Source organism: Phocoena phocoena, chromosome 13, assembly GCF_963924675.1.
Source record: "Phocoena phocoena chromosome 13, mPhoPho1.1, whole genome shotgun sequence".
Lineage (NCBI taxonomy): Eukaryota > Metazoa > Chordata > Mammalia > Artiodactyla > Phocoenidae > Phocoena > Phocoena phocoena.
In genome coordinates this window covers 65459753-65475283 of record NC_089231.1, presented here as the reverse complement: position 1 = coordinate 65475283, position 15531 = coordinate 65459753, and the positions used below count along the sequence as shown (strand labels likewise).

At 57.9% G+C, this 15531-nt stretch overlaps 1 protein-coding gene across 2 annotated transcripts in view; it reads left to right on the top strand.

Annotated features, from left to right (window-relative positions):
* Nucleotides 1-15531, top strand: part of BCR (BCR activator of RhoGEF and GTPase) — a 98422-nt gene that overhangs the window by 41940 nt on the left and 40951 nt on the right. For both annotated transcript variants that reach the window (XM_065890508.1, XM_065890507.1), the window contains exons 2-3: nt 9556-9722; nt 15224-15328. In XM_065890508.1, the coding sequence (XP_065746580.1) occupies nt 9556-9722; nt 15224-15328 (272 nt within the window). The remainder of the gene's footprint in view (nt 1-9555; nt 9723-15223; nt 15329-15531) is intronic.

Below are 15531 nucleotides of genomic sequence, written 5' to 3'. Positions count from 1 at the left end.
CGTGCAGTGACCGTGACCTGCCTCCTGGCCGGGCACCTGGGCCAGCAAGGAGGGACCACGCTGATGGCTTCCCCTCCACTCTTAGACCACGGTCCTGTGCCTGGCGCTGCCCTCTTGCAGGTGCCATCCTGCTGCCTTCACCACTGCGCTCCTCCCACCTCCTTCCCTGAGGTCTGTTCCTCCCCTCCGTCCAAGCCCCTCGTTCTGGCCCTGTCTGTTGTGTGTCCATGTCTTGCTGTCTGTTCCCACTGAAGCTGGGCCCTCTACCGGTTCACCTGGAGTGACCGTCACAGAAGCCTCCGGCTGGTCCCTCCTCCAGCGCCACACCCAGACATCCTGCCAGTGTCGCCGGCCCCCGGGCCCCACTCTTGCTGCAGACCTTCGAGGCCCCTGATTCCTCCTAAATGAAGCCCAAGTCCTCGGCCCGCAGCTCACAGCTTCCCCAGGAGGACTGCTGCTGCCTCTCCTCTAGTTCCCGCACGTCACCTTCCCAGCCTCCCGCATGCGGGACCCTGGAGGCCCCGACCCCCTCCAGCGTCTCTGCTGGCTGAAGGCCCAGTCATTCTGTCTCATACGGACCTCACCTCTGTAAAGCCCTTCTGGATCCCTCGGGCCGGCCGTCTTTTTTCTGACTCCGTGGCACCACTTCCAGGCCATGGGCTATATCTTTATATCTGTGTCAGTGTCCTGTGGCTGCCATAACAAATTATCACACTGGCTTAAACAACAAATGTGTGTGCTCTCCGGTTCTGGAGGCAGAAGTAAGTCCAACTTACTTGGTGAAGTAAGCTTCACTTTACTAAGTGAAGCTGGGGCCGGGCCGTGTACAACTCTGGTGGCCCCGCGGACTCCTTGGCTTGTGGCCGCATCATTCCAGCCTCTGCCCCCATCCTCACACAGCCTCCTCTTCTGTCCTTCCTGCCTCGCGTTCTGGGGGAACTAGCGTCTGCCCCCTCACTCCATGGTCACTTCCCCGGGGAGACGGTCTCTGCTGCCCGCCTGAGGGTCCAGCTGCCCCTCATCGGTGGCCTTGCCATGATGCATGTGTCACGTGACTCCTGGGGTTCTGCAGCCCCCGGGGGCAGGGGCTGGGTCTGTGGTGCCAGCATGAGTCAGGGGTGCCCTACGTCTTGGTTGAGTATTGGGTGCTCAGTACATACATTAGTTTGATTGTCTGAGGGCAAACTGGCGCCGTGGTCACAGAGCCAGGCTGTGCAGAGTAACAGTCTCATCATCCTGGCCTGAGGGCTGCAGCTCCCCGCAGCTGGTGCTGCAGCCTCCGCCCGCCCCTCCCAGCACCAGCTGGCTCCGGCCCAGGCCCAGAGCATAAGTGATCTTTCCCTTCCCGAGGATCTGGGAGCAAAAGGCTCAGGTGGGTCCTTGGAGACAGAAGAGAGTCCTTTGATAATGTTCTAGATGCTGACTGGGGAGGGTCCTCGTCTGCCCACGCTGGGGGCACTCGGGCTTTAGTGCTGAAAGTCCTGGGCAGAGTTGACCTTCAGGCAATTCAAGCTCCACCCAGCTGGAACCCAAACCCTGGGTGGGAGGGGCCGTGGGAGCTGTCGGCCCATCACCCCAAGAGCTCAGCCTGGGCACCTGGGGCTGCCTGGAGAGGAGCTCAGGCCCCTCCCGACTGCATTTTCCGGCCTGTTGTGGGGACTTAACCAGCCTCAGGGCCTTCTGTGTGGCACACGCTAGTCTGAGTTGTGAGCTCCCCCTGCCCGGGCAGCTGGGACTTGCCACGCTGGCCTGGTGATGTCATTGTTGGGGTGGCAGCATGAAGGCTGAGAGGTCCTGGTTCCTGGGGTGCCCTCTCTGCCCCTCCTTCTCCCACAGAACCACGGGCTCTGACGGCGGGCTCTCGCCAGGATGCAGCGGCTGACTGGATGGGGGATGTCTCGATGGAAAGGATTTTGACCCACGTGGTGTAGTTGCAGGAAGGGACAGCTGCCAGCCTGACGGTGGAGGAGAAAACAGAAGAACCACCCAGATATCTCAGAAAGCGCAGCAGCCTCTCACTGCCCGTGGGTGGCCTGGGGCTACAGTGCCAGGCCGTACTGACCTCTGTCCGGAACGATGCTCCGGGTCTTCAGGAAATGGCTGGATTATGTTCTGAGGTCCCTGTTTAAGAGAGAAAATCAGGTCCGTTTTGTTCTGTTTTATGTTGTTGAGATGAAATTATACAACAGAAAACTAAACATTTTCAAGTGAACCGCTCACTGGTACTTAGTTTATTCATAATGTACAACCACCGCCTCTATCTAGTTCGCAAACGTTTTCTTTTTTTTTTTAATATTTATTTTTTGGCTGCGCCAGGTCTTAGTTGCGGCATGCGGACTCTTAGTTGCGGCATGCAGGATCTAGTTCCCCAACCAGGGATCAAACCTGGGCCCCCTGCATTGGGAGTGCAGAGTCTTACCCACTGGACCAGCAGGGAAGTCCCCCCAAACATCTTCAGCGTCCCGAAAGGAAGCCCCATACTCATTAGGTACCTGCTTTCTGTCTCTATGGATGTGCCTCCTCTGGGCGTTTCATATAAATGGGATCAGGCAGTAAGTGGGGTCTTTGGGGGCTGCCTTCTTGGCATAATGTTTGGGAGATTCATCCATGCTGTAGCCTGTGTAAATACTTCCTTCCTGTCTAAGGCTGAATAATATTCCCTTGTATGGATAGACCACTTTGGTGTATCAATGTGCTTATCCATTCATCAGTTTTTTTTGCTTTATTTTATTGCAGTATAGTTGACTTACAGTGTTGTGTTAGCTTCAGGTGTAGAGCAAAATGGTTCAGTTATATACATGTATTCTTTTTTAAATTATTTTCTCATATAGATTATCACAGAATATTGAGTAGAGTTCCCTGTGTTATACAGTCGGTCCTTGTCGGTTATCTGTCTTATATATAGTGGTGTGTGTGTTCACCCTTAGGCTTCTGATTTATCCCTCCCGATCCATTCATCAGTTGAGGGATAGTTGCGTTGTTTTACCTTTTGACTGTTTTGAAATATTGCAAAAGAGAGTGCCCTTTGAATGTTCTGGTACAAGTTTTGGTTTGAATACCTGTTTTCATCTCTTTGAGTTACATACCTCAGGAGGGTAATTGCTGAGTCATACAGTTATCAGTTCGGCTTTTTAAAAATGTCTTCGCTTTGAAACGTGTTTGGAAGGTGACCGAACTGGGCAGGTCACACGGCGGACCTGGGTGTAGTTTTTCTCTCGGAGACGCAGTTTTCCTGTCTGAAAAATGGGCATCTGGAAGTTCCTGCCCCCTAAGGGGATGGGGGCGGGGATTCAAGGAGATGATGTGGGTGGGTGGCCAGCCCTGTGCCTGGCCCAGAGGCTGTGCCGGGCAAAGGTCAGCAGGTATTTGGCAAAAATACCCACTTGCTACATCAAAGATTTGAGGGTTTTTCACTGGGGAGCTTACTTCCCTGTAGCACCACAGACATCATCTGACTGTACCCAAGTTCTGCTACAAATAAAGGAACCAGCCTTGGACACGGAGCCCCAGGACCAGTGGCCCGTCCCACAGATGGAATCTGCTCTCAGCACACAGGGCAGCAGGAGGAGGAGGGCTCAAAGCTCAGGATGAGTGTGGGGTCCAGAGTCAGCTGTGTCCCGTGGAGCCCGTGGGCCCTTTGGTGAGACCTGGACCTCCCTCCCCGCCCAGTTTTCTGAGCCTCTCCCAGAGGGGCGATGCCTACCTGGCAGGACCCCCCGCAAGGATGTGAGCTGCTATCTGTGAAAGTACCCAGCACTGCACCACCAGCACCACTGTGCTGCTGCCCTGGGACCAGGAAGGGGTGTGGGACCGGGAGAGGAGGGCAGGAGCCGGGAAGGGGGCTTCTGCAGACACCATGCGATGTGGTGAGGGCTCCAGGGCTGCCTCACGCTGCAGCTGACCGAGAAGCAGGAAGGAAGCCAGTATTTGATCTGCTTTTAACTTTGTAAATAAATACAGCCCAGCCCTCTGCTGGCGGTGTCAACGGGGATGGAGACCACCCGCTGCCAGGGTCTTCCTGTCGCCCCACCCGAGTTCCCGGTGCCCCTTTTCCTGTTCTATCTTCTATTTTTTTCTTTGGCCGCGCCACGCCGCTTGTAGGATTTTAGTTCCCAGATGGAACCCGTGCCCCCTGCAGTGGAAGCACGGAGTCTTAAGCGCTGGACCGACAGGGAAGTTGCCTGTTGTGTCCTCTTGACCCCATGTGTATTTATCAGCGAGCCACTCCCTGCTCCCAGGCCTCTCTCCTTCGTCCCTTGTCTGTTTTGGGCAGGGAGGGCTGAGAGCTGTAACCTTTGCTCCTCCTGAGGGCCTGCTCCAGACTCATGGGGTGGGGAGGGCACGTTGACCTGAGGGGTGGGACGGGGCCCGGGATCTCTCAGCAGCAAGGTAGCCGAGGTGGGAACTGGGGACCCTCCAGGCACCTCCGGTCCGGGAGGGCCCCCCTGCTCGGCTGCCCCCAGGAGGTGAGCAGCCAGCGGTCCGGGCACACGTTTCATGGGAGTCCTGCAGCGGGGGTCCCGCAGGGCCCGGCAGAGGCCTCGGAGGGGGTCTCGCTCCCTGAGGTGCAAAAGCAGAAATGAGGAGGGGCGTGTCGAGGCTCCTGGGGGCCCTGTGAGGGGCTGAGGGACTGAGGCTGGTCCGGGGGCAGGTGGCGCTTTCCGGGCTGGTGTGGCGTGGCTCTGCCAGGGCAGGGAGGACAGCATCGGGGGGCTGCAGGCACGGGTCTGCGATGGGCCAGGTCCTCCTCTGACCTCAGGAGCCCGACTGGCAGGGATCTCATCCATCCTGGCTGGGGAGAATGCAGGTGGACAGGGAAGAGGCCCGGGAAGGGGTGTGTAAACTCAGAGGAGAAGGGTGGCTCGGACCCGGCGTGGCGTGCGGCTCTGCCAAGTTGACGGGTGGGCAGCGTGATGGCAGGGGCTGCCCTTGAGGCTGCATTTACAGAGAAAGCCCAGGCTTCCCTATTGTCTTTATTGCTCAACAGTACAGAGGTGGGAGGGCGTCCTGGAGCCTAGGTGGCCATCACCCAGACCTCTCTCAGGGAGCACACCCTCGGAAGTTTCAATTCTATGCTTATTTTGTGCTTATTTTAGGTGTGGTTGCCAAGGGGCTGCTAGAGATTAAGGGAAGCCGCCCTCATTTGCTCCCCCGGTACCACCACCTCACCGTTGCCAATGGCGGGAGGGGCTTAGGAATGTGTCATGTACGCAGCATAAAGTGGACCACTTTAATGATTGTCAGTGTGCCGTTCAGCGGCAGCCATCCCCACCATCGTCTCCAGGACTCCTTTCATCTTCCTGAACCAAACTCTGTCCCCATTAAAAGGTAACTCCAGTCTCTTCTACCCCCAGCCCCCGGTAACCACCATTCCACGTTCTGTGTCTATGAATTTGACTGTAAGTGCAGTCATAGAGTAAATTTGTCTTTCTGTGACCGGCCCATTTCACTTAACACGGCATCCTCAGGGTTCATCCACCTTGCGAGCAGATATTGGAATGTCCTTCCTTTCTAAGGTCGAGTGATACTCTCCATCGTATGGATATATGGATAGACCACATTTTGTTTATCCCATCGATGGCTCTCGTGAATAGTGCTGCTGTGAACTTGGGTGTGCAAATATCTGTTCGTGTCCCTGCTTTCAATTCCTTTGAGTACATACCCAGACGTGGGATTGCTAGATCATACAGGAATTCTATGTTTAATTTTTTCAAGGAGTTTTTTAAACCAGTGTCGTCCTTGAGGTGTAAGAAGGGGATGGGACCTGGGCACCGACTGGGACCCCCCCCCCAACCGAACCGACCCTTTTCCTTCTGCTTTTTTTGGGGGGGGGGGCTGCCTTTTTTCCCTGCATTGGAGGATGGATTTTAGATTTGCAGAGTGCTTGGCTGGAGGCTGCTGAGCCAACTTGCCTGGAGAAGAGGTTTCAGATTTCACTGTGCAAACCTTTTTCCACACTAAGCCCGGAGCTGTGACTCAGCCTCGCTGCCCCCTCCCCTCCCTCCCCTCCCCTCCCCCTCCCCCTCCCTCCCCTCCCTCCTCCCTCCCTTCCCCCTCCCTCCCTTTCCCCCTTCCCCTCTGGCTCTGAGTTGGGTTGAGCCTCCTTCATCTCACTGAGCCTCTAGAAGCCATGGGATCCCAGGCCCATGCCCGCTTCTTTCCTGTGTTTGGCTTCAGCCTTGGGTAGAGCTTTGCAGGAAGTGCCTGGCCTCAGCGGCCACCGTGTCACCAAGTGGCCAGGCCCAGAGAGGTTTTCCTGCTGGGTGTTGCTGGCAGAGGAGGGGAGAACAAGGCCTCTCTCTCACTTTGCTCTGGTTCTGGGGAGACAGTGGCTTTCCAAATCCCCAAAGAATGCACCTTGTGCTCAAGAGGAGGGGGACCCCTGTGGTGTGGGGACCTCAGGTATGAAAACCCTCCCACAGGGTGAGAGGAAGGCAGGTCCCTGTGTGCTGGTTAGAAGCGGGAAGAGGCAACTGAGGGCTTTCTTCCCGCCCATCACACTTGCATCGGAGCAGTCTTGGGGGGGTCATTGAAATGAGGGGTGCTGAGTCCAGATGAGCTGGACAGTAGACTGAGCCCTCAGGTGGGATGCAGAAGGGGTGGCCAGCCATCCAGAACTCAGGCTTAAAAGCATCAGTTCCTCAGACGTCGGTTTGGGGAGGTGTGTGCAGAGGGAAGATGGCTGGGTTTTTAGTTGCCAGGGAGCCTCCTCACTACGCCATGGCATCTGGCTGCAAATCTGGCCCCTCAGTCTCACCTGGTGGGGGTGAAGCATCCACGTCGGAGCCTATGGTCCCCCTGGACACGGGCCAGCAGACCCTCACGGGGTGGGGCAATGACTTGGTTTTGCACCAGGTTGTAGCCGGGATATCGTGGAACCAGCACGTGGTTTCACAAACATGAATTCCTGCAGTTCTTGGGGTGAGCCTTGGGGCCCTGAGCCTGACCCTGAAGTTCTTACTGGAGACTCAGTGTCGATTTGACCTTGGTCACGGGCTCAGCGCAGTCACGGGCCTGGGAATCAGGTGGCGTGCTCAGTGTTCTTCCAGGCGATAAAGAATATGTTGACTTTTTAAGATTGTTATTTTTTATTTTATTTTATTTATTTATTTTTTTTGCGGTGCGCGGACCTCTCACTGTTGTGGCCTCTCCCGTTGCGGAGCACAGGCTCTGGACGCGCAGGCTCAGCGGCCATGACTCACGGGCCCAGCCGCTCCGCGGCATGTGGGATCTTCCCAGACCGGGGCACGAACCCGTGTCCCCTGCATCGGCAGGTGGACTCTCAACCACTGCGCCACCAGGGAAGCCCAAGATTGTTATTTTTTAAAAAACAGTTCAAAGGTTCTTAGGATATGTGGATGCTGGTAATTCTGAGCTAATGGAAAAGCCGGGCCCAGAGGAGGAGTTGGGGGCAGAGGATGGGACCTGTTGAAGGAGGTGGGGAGGGCATGGCTGGCCGCCCTAAAGAGTGACAGTGATGTTTTAGAGCTGAGGGGGCCTCTATCCATTGTCGAGTTCACAGGCCCAATTTTAAGTCAGCAAAACTGAGACATGGACGGCTTACGTGAACCGCACCATCTCAGGTGTGCAGCCCCCTGGACAAGACCAGAGCCTCTCGCTTCTGAGACATTCCTACCACGGCTTAGAGCTGCCCACCTGCCCCACCTGGAGGGTGAGTCCCAGGTTGCAGGGCCAGAGCAGAGAGCCCTGTGGCCCGGGGGGAACCTTCAGGTTCGAGGGGAGTGAGGCCTCGGCAGCTGAAGCCTTCCGCCCGTGCCCAGCTGCTGTCGGAAGCAGCTCCCGTGGTTGGCAAGTTTCGAGTAGGGGTTGCTGTAATTTAGGAAAAGAAGGCCTCGTGTTTATTTTATTTAAACAAGCAAACAAACCTGTGATTCCCAGAAGGAAGTGGGAGCTGGAGTCAGACCTGTCTTGGAGGGTGGGGTATGGAATTAGGGTTCTGCATTAACAGGGTTTTGTGGGTTTTAAGACAGTTGACCCCTCCCCAGCTGTCCTTGGGGATCCTGAGTGAAAGCTAGTGAAGTGCCATTGCAGATACTCAGGAGGAGGAGGTAGAACTTGACCATGGCCTCGGACTGTCCTGCAAGGACAATACAAAACCCAAAGTCCAGGGGGTCTGTGGGTGATAACACAACGATCTTGGTAACTAAAGCCCCTATGATGGTCCGTGGATTAAGGGTCCATGGGATTAAGAGGTACCGGGGTGCCTCTGTGCAGCTCTTGGGGTCCTCCTGCTACACTCACCCCAGAACTAGCCTCTGCTGGGACCCTCCTGTGGACACACACACAGGCAGAACCCAGCCTGGCCTTTGCGGCTGGCACCTGAGTGCAGACACCAGGGACATGGGCGGATCGGCATGGCAACCAGCACAGTGCCAGGCCGGGTGGGGGTAGTGCAGGATCTCTGCCCTGGCTGTCTGCTGGGGTCCGATGGGAATCCTTTACAGCCACCAGGGCCCAGGCCACCCTGGGTATCTGACTCGGTCTGTTTTCAAAGCTCCCCAGGTGACGCTGCCCTGTAGCCAGGGCTAAGGACACCTGTTAGAAGGCATGTGACCAGCTGGGACTGGAGGTGGAGGAATGGGGTGAGGCAGAGGCGTGGGAGGGAGCTGGGACTTTGGCCGTGTGGGCGCCCGCAGCCGGTCTTAGCCTGCAGTGAGCTCCTCCAGGCTGCCCACACGGAAGGAAGTGAGAACAGTCCCGCTTCAGGCTCTGGAAGCCCGAGAGTGGCCCTGTGCTGGGCCCTGTGCCCGCCTGGCCTAGGCAGTGTTTGGTGGTGGCAGTTGTTGTAAACTGGTGACTGACCGCCCCGGAGGCCACCTGCGCTGTAGCCTTGGGCTGCTTGCAGGTGAGTCATGGTGACGTGACTTAACCCAGTTAGGATGACCTCTTGGAAATCCCAGGTGCCCTTTGGAAGGGGTCGAGAAGTGACCCTCATGTGAGATTTGGAACAGGCTGGGCCATTGTAAGTTGATGTCCCAGTGAGGGGCTCCCCTGAATTAGAACGGTTCTGGGAACAGAGCTACCAAAGGGCCAAGGGCTTGGAAGCATGTGTGGGCTTTGTGGTTTGGCCTGGGATGGGGCTGACTGCCGTCAGGTGCCTGTAGGAAGGTGTTAGCTCTATAACTAGGTACCCCCAAATAGGGAGCCTGCTGTAGCATAAGCCACTCTCTGTGCTCTCAGGGACACTCGGCTGGGAGAGGCCTGCATCCTGTTTCCTGGCCCTGCACCTAGGTCAGCAGGATCAGGTCGGACCCCACAAAGGGAAAAGAATGTCCCTGACAGCAAGACACTAGCACTTGGGGTCCACCTTTCAGGGCCCCCTCCCGCTGCCCCACAGCTGTCGAAAGCCCAGCCTTGTGTCGCCTGACCAGGGGGCTGCTGCTTCGTCCCCTCCTCGCGCTGCCGTCTTTGGGTGCCGTCAGTTGTGAAGGTGAGGTCAGCCTACCTGAGGCCTCTGTTCCACGCCTGTAGGTGACTGGTGGGGCGTGGAGCCCCTCTCCTGGCTCTAACGCAGGCTGCTTCTCTGCAACGTAGATGCACCATTCGGGACGCCGCCGGGGTACGGCTGTGCCACGGACCGGGCCGAGGAGCAGCGCCGGCACCAGGACGGGCTGCCCTACATGGATGACTCACCCTCCTCCTCGCCCCACCTCGGCAGCAAGGGCAGGGGCAGCCGGGATGCACCGGAGTCCACCAAAGTGGTGAGTCCTGGGGTGGGAGGGCGGGTGCCAGCAGTAGCAAGTGGGTGATGGGAAAGCCAACAGTCGGAAGTCAGTCACTAAAGCCCTTATTCCCCGATCTGGTGCATGGGGACCGCCTGCCGGGAGCATGAGCTGGGGGGTCGTGGGGCTCTGTCGGCGGGGCATGGACGAGGCAGGCAACCGTGCTGAGGCCCAGAACTCGGCTGCCGTCTAAAGCAGCGGAAACTGGGGTGGTGGCCCCAGCAGGGTGCCGAGCAGGGCGGTGTGACATGACTCATCCACTTTCCAGGGTCCCTCTCCTGAGGTCTCATTGTCATTAATGATCCCGCCATCACCTCCACTCTACAGATGGAGAACTGAGGCCCCGAGGTCCATGGCGAGTGCAGGCTGGCACATCCTGCAGGTGCCTCTCTCGTGGGCACAGGGCTGGGGTGGTGGCGGAGCTGGTGTGCCAGCCCAGCCTGGCTCAGTGTCCTCACGCTCCCAGCGGTCCCAGGGCTCAAGCGGGCACTTCTGAGGTGCATTAGGGCCCAGCCGGGCACCCCTTTGACCTGTCGGGGTCTTTCCTTTTGGTCTGAGAGGGTGCTGTCCTTGGGGCACCTCTGTCTTTCTGGTCCCACTGTCCCTGAGGACACACACCTTCCCCCTTCTGCTTAGCTTGTTTCTGGGTAATCTCCACTCTGAGTTTAAAACTGAGAGAGAGGGACTTCCCTGGTGGTCCAGTGGTTAAGACTCTGTGCTTCCACTGCAGGGGGCACAGGTTTGATCCCCGGTTGGGAAACTAAGATCCTGCATGCCACATAGCACAGCAAAAAAAAAAAAAAAGAGAGAGTGAGAGGACTCTGCTTTTCCATGTGGCTGGAAGCATATCTTTTCACTGCAGTGGCCTCTCCGCTGGGCTGGCGCCTTAGCTGCAGAACTACTTCTTTCTTTAGCTTTTGTGATTTCTGAAGACCACCGTGCTGGGCAGGCTTCTCGTCCTGAAACGGGAGTGGGAGGGGAGCCCATGTGTAATGCATACCTCCCTCGTGCAGCTTCTTACCAAACAGCCAGTTGCACCATTTTACAGACGAGGGGACTGAGGTTCAGAGAGGCAAAGTGACTTGCTTGAGACCATACAGCTACCAGATCTGAAGCCTTCCCAACCCCTCAGCTGACAGTCTTTCCCTCAACTGCCTTGCCTTTTTTTTTTTGCGGTACGCAGGCCTCTCACCGCTGTGGCCTCTCCCATTGCGGAGCACAGGCTCCGGACACGCAGGCCCAGAGGTCACGGCTCATGGGCCCAGCTGCTTCGCGGCATGTGGGATCTTCCCGGAGCGGGGCACGAACCCGTGTCCCCTGCATCGGCAGGCGGACTCTCAACCACTGCGCCACCAGGGGAGCCCAGCCTTGCCTTTTTTTGATGCATCCCCTTTCTTCCTGCATTGTGGGTGTCACTTGGTACAGAGAAGCATCCTTACGGCTGAGCCCTGAACTTGGACAGTCTTCCCTGTCCGTCTGTGGTCCCTGAGGGTTGTCTTCCCCCCGCACCACCTTGCTCTACTTCAGGCCCCTTGAGGAGGCTGCTCTGCCCTCCCTGTGCCCCAGGCCCTGTGCGGCTGGATGCCCACCTACCTCTCCCTGGGCTCCTGCCCTCAGACCCCTGCCACACTGACTTGGGGTTCTGCCCCCACATTTTAGCCCCCAGTTGAGGGGCTTATCTGCTGTGGAGCCTGTCCAGATCCAGTTGCTCACCCCCTCCTGCCTCGCAGAGCCCACAGGCATTTCTCACGTTACACACGAGGCTAGAGGCTGCACCTGCTTGCCAGGCCTGGGGGCTGCAGTCCCCAGCAGGCCACCTGGCTCAGAGAGGTGTCAGGAAGCACCTGAGTGAGATGGGGACTTGATCAGAGGAGGGCTGCACTGTTTTGTTCCAGAAGCCCCGTGGTTAGGTGCTTGGAGCCCCAGGGTGGGCACCCTTCACTCCCCTGGAGACAGGCACAGCCCTGACTTTCTGGGTCCCCCATCAGCTCTGCAGTGAGACTTCCTTCTTTCATCTTTGATTATGGGTTTGAAGACGATGCAGCTGTCACTTTCTAGCACCCACAGAAAGCACGGTGGTCTCGAGGTCAAAGCTGCGTCATCCCCATCAGCCAGGGGAGGGGTCCCTGCTCATCCCTCTCCGTCCCTGCCTTCCCGGGTGGGGCTCATCCCCGGCTGCCGAGCTTGGGCCCTTTGAGCGGTGAGCTGTCAGGAGGACCTTCCTGGGGACTCCATGGCAACTTGGGGGCTCGGTGGCCTCCTGGGGTGCAGGTCAGCTCTGTGCATACCCGTCCCCAGGGGTGGGTAAGGGGTCAGCAGAGGCCAGGCCCCCCCCCCCTTGCCTGGGGCACTGTGGAAAGGATGCAGGTGGCCATGTAGGGTAGATCCTGGTGACCGAGGCCGTCCCAGCGCTGAGTGTCAGTGACATTCTCCATCCCTGGTCGTTCTCAGAGGTGCCTGCCAGTCTTGCCTGTGTTTCCCCTGGACCCATGACTATGCAGTGCCAGCCAGCGATAAAGATGAGGGTCTGGGCATCACCCCCGGCTGCTATCCTGTGGGGAGGTGGTGTCCTTTGTTCTGCAGCTGTGCTGACCACCACATCCCAGCCGGGAGCAGCCAGCCCTCACGGCCCAGGTTCTGCGCCCCAATCACCCCAGGCCCCGGGTGGGGGTGGGCCTGGCAGCTGGCTGGCGGGTGGCAGTTCTGTTCCCCTGGGTCCCTCCCTCAGCTTCCCTACCTTGTTTTGCCACACCCAGTTCATTTTTTATTTTTTATTTGTTCTTTTAGCCTCAGGGTTGTGTTGCCTTGCCCTCTCCCCTCCCGGGCAGCAGTGAGAGGAGGCCTCCTTCCTTCCTTCTTCCACTCGCCCTTTTCCTCCAGCCTCCTCCTGCGGTCTCGCGTCTGGACTGGGTGCATTCACCAGCCCTCCCCCCGCGCTGGCACGTGCCGAGGTGGGGTTGTAAACATCGCGGGTCCCCGCCCTGGCCTTTGCTCTCTCTTCTGCACTTCCCCTCCACCCTCTCTCCTCCGGGTGGGGTGGGCCAGTGTCCAAGCCGAGACGAGCCGTCCCTGTCTGCTGCCACTGGCCCGTTTGAGGCTCAGGAGAAGGTTGTAGTCTGAGGAGAGGTGCCCTCGCCCCCGCCCAGACGTTCCCTTGAGCTGGCTGCGCCCTCTGGAACGGAGAGCTGGACGGGGCGCTGCCCTGCCTACGTGCCTTTTCCGCCCGGCTCTGCAGGCCGCGCGGCGGTGGGAGCAGCCCCACTGGCCGTGCTCACAGTAGTGGGGTTGTTCCCGGGCGCACGAGCCTTCACCCTGGACCCGCTGGGAGGCACGTGCAGGGTCCGCACAGCGTCCGCTGGGAGCTTGCTTCCCCGAGGCGCCTCCGCTCGCAACGTGGCCTCTGTGATCTGAGGTGAGAGGAGATGATGGGATCCCTTCACCCTGCACATCTGTGCTGATAGTGGTGGCACTGGGGACCTAGAGCAGCCTGCATGGATGGTCCTAGACCCCAGGACCCGCTTGTCTCACGGACAGGGGTTCCCTGGAGGGGCCCTTGGAGCTTTGTAAAGATGCGGCCAAGCCAGGGCCCAGCCAGTGGTTCTGGATCCTCTCATTGGTTGGTTTATTCTGTGAGTCTTCGTGGAGCACCTGTGTGTTCCGGGCACTGTGCCCCAGAGGCTCCCACCCTTGGAGCCGCTGCCCAGCGTGGTCTGGACGGGGCCTCTGGTGTGGGACGTGGGGGTCCTTTCCCCGGAGTGGCTCTAAGCCAAAACTCTGATGGCTGTCCCCCATGTGTGCACACACAGCTGTCTCCCATTCACCCACAGGCTGGGAAACCAATGACGGAAAGCTCAGGGCTGTTACGTCCCCTTCTCTGGACACAGGGCCCCAGACGTCTGGCGCCTCGCTCAGACTACAGTGAGGCCGGTCAGCACAGGCCGGGCAGAGGGAGGGCAGCCTCAGCCTGGTGGAGCACAGGCCATGGGCACGGCCAACCTGACACCAGATTGCCTTGTTGGTGGTCCAGGAGCAAGTGAGGGGTGTGGCCAGGAAGTCGATGAAAACAGCAGTTTCATTGCCTTTGGAATCGTCATCTGTATGAGTTTCCTGGGCATCTGTAATAAAGTGCCACAGACCATGTGGCTTAAACAACAGAGGTTGATTTATCCCAGTTCTGGAGGCTGGAAGTCAGCAGGGTTGGTTTTTCCCGGGGCCTCTCTCCTTGGCTTAGAGATGCCCGTCTTCTCCCCGTGTCTTCCCACTCTGTGTGTCTGTGTCCTAATCTCCTTCTCTTGTTCTTGTTTATATTGAGGCACTGACATATAACATATCCGTTGTAGGTGTACAACGTAACGATTTGATATATATATATATTGTAGAATGATCGCTAACCGTAAGTCAACATCCATCACCACACGATTACAAACTTTTTTTCTTGTGATGAGAACTCTTAAGATCTATTCTTTCAGCAACTTTCACGTATACGATACAGTCTCATTAACTATAGTCACCGTGCTGTTCATTACATCCCCAGGGCTTATTTATTTTCTAACTGGAAGTTTGTACCTTTTGATCGCCTAGTCTCTTGTTAGAAGGATACCAGTCATTTTGGACTAGGGCCCACCCTGATGACCTCCTTTTAACTTGATTACTTCTCTAAAGGCCCTTTCTCTGAACACAGTCACGTTCTCGGGCACCAGGGACACATCGCCCCCATGATACCATCACAACTAGGGATGGAGTGTGGTCTCCCAGCCATCTTGGACCCTCCCCCCCGCCTCCGAGGGCGCGTGAGCTCTGTGCTGACGCGAAGGCAGCGGAGTACCACCCCACATACAGTAGCGGTGTTTAGTAGTAGGGAAGGGGGGACCTTGCCGTAGCCCACATGTATGCGGGTCCAGAGTCTAGAAAGCAGGCTCAGAAGAGCAGGTTCAAGGGACAAAGGCCCTGAACCCAGAGGATGGGCTTTCCCTTGGGCAGGTGGCCACGGCCCCCAGCCCCACCACTGTGGCTGGGAGGGAGGCGGCGCTGCCCGGGCCTGATCGGTCCAAGGGTCTGGTGGCAGTGGCACAGAGGCCGGCGAGGCAGGTACTGGGAGAGGAGAGGGGAACTGCAGAAGGAGTCGGGGTGGCCGTGTGGGGGGCCCGACGCCCCCTGGGCTCAGCCTCTTCCAGGACAGCCAGTCCTCGGTCACGGGTAGAAGGTGTGGAGAGAGGCCTTGCCCGCCCTGCTCAGCTCCAAACTGCCCGTTTCCTGGTGTCAAGACCAAGGGTGGCCTTTGGCTTAGCTGGATGACCATCCAGAATTTGCAGCGACCACAGTCGAGCTGCCATGCCGGGACCCCCATGCCTTCCTAATTTAATCCCACCTGGAACCTTCTCGGGAAGCTTGTCCTCAGGTTGACAAGCTGGCTTCCTCTCTGAGAGAGGCCGCCTCAAGCACCCTCCCCCAGGTCTGACTTTTGTCCGTTTCTCCTGCAGAGTGAGCTGGACTTGGAAAAGGGCTCAGAGATGAGGAAATGGGTCCTGTCTGGAATCCTGGCTAGCGAGGAGACTTACCTGAGCCACCTGGAGGCGCTGCTGCTGGTGAGGAGGTGCAGGGGCTGAGCGGGCAGGATGGGCCCTGGCGAGCTCTGCTCACGCATCCCAGGTCCCAGGTCAGCCTGGGAGCAGCCCACCCTCCCACGATCCTTGACACACCTGTGGGCAGGCAGGACATGCTACCTCTGTGGAGGTTGGGCCTCCCCAAGGGGCAGTGGATGCCAGTGAAAGACTCGGGTACCAAACCA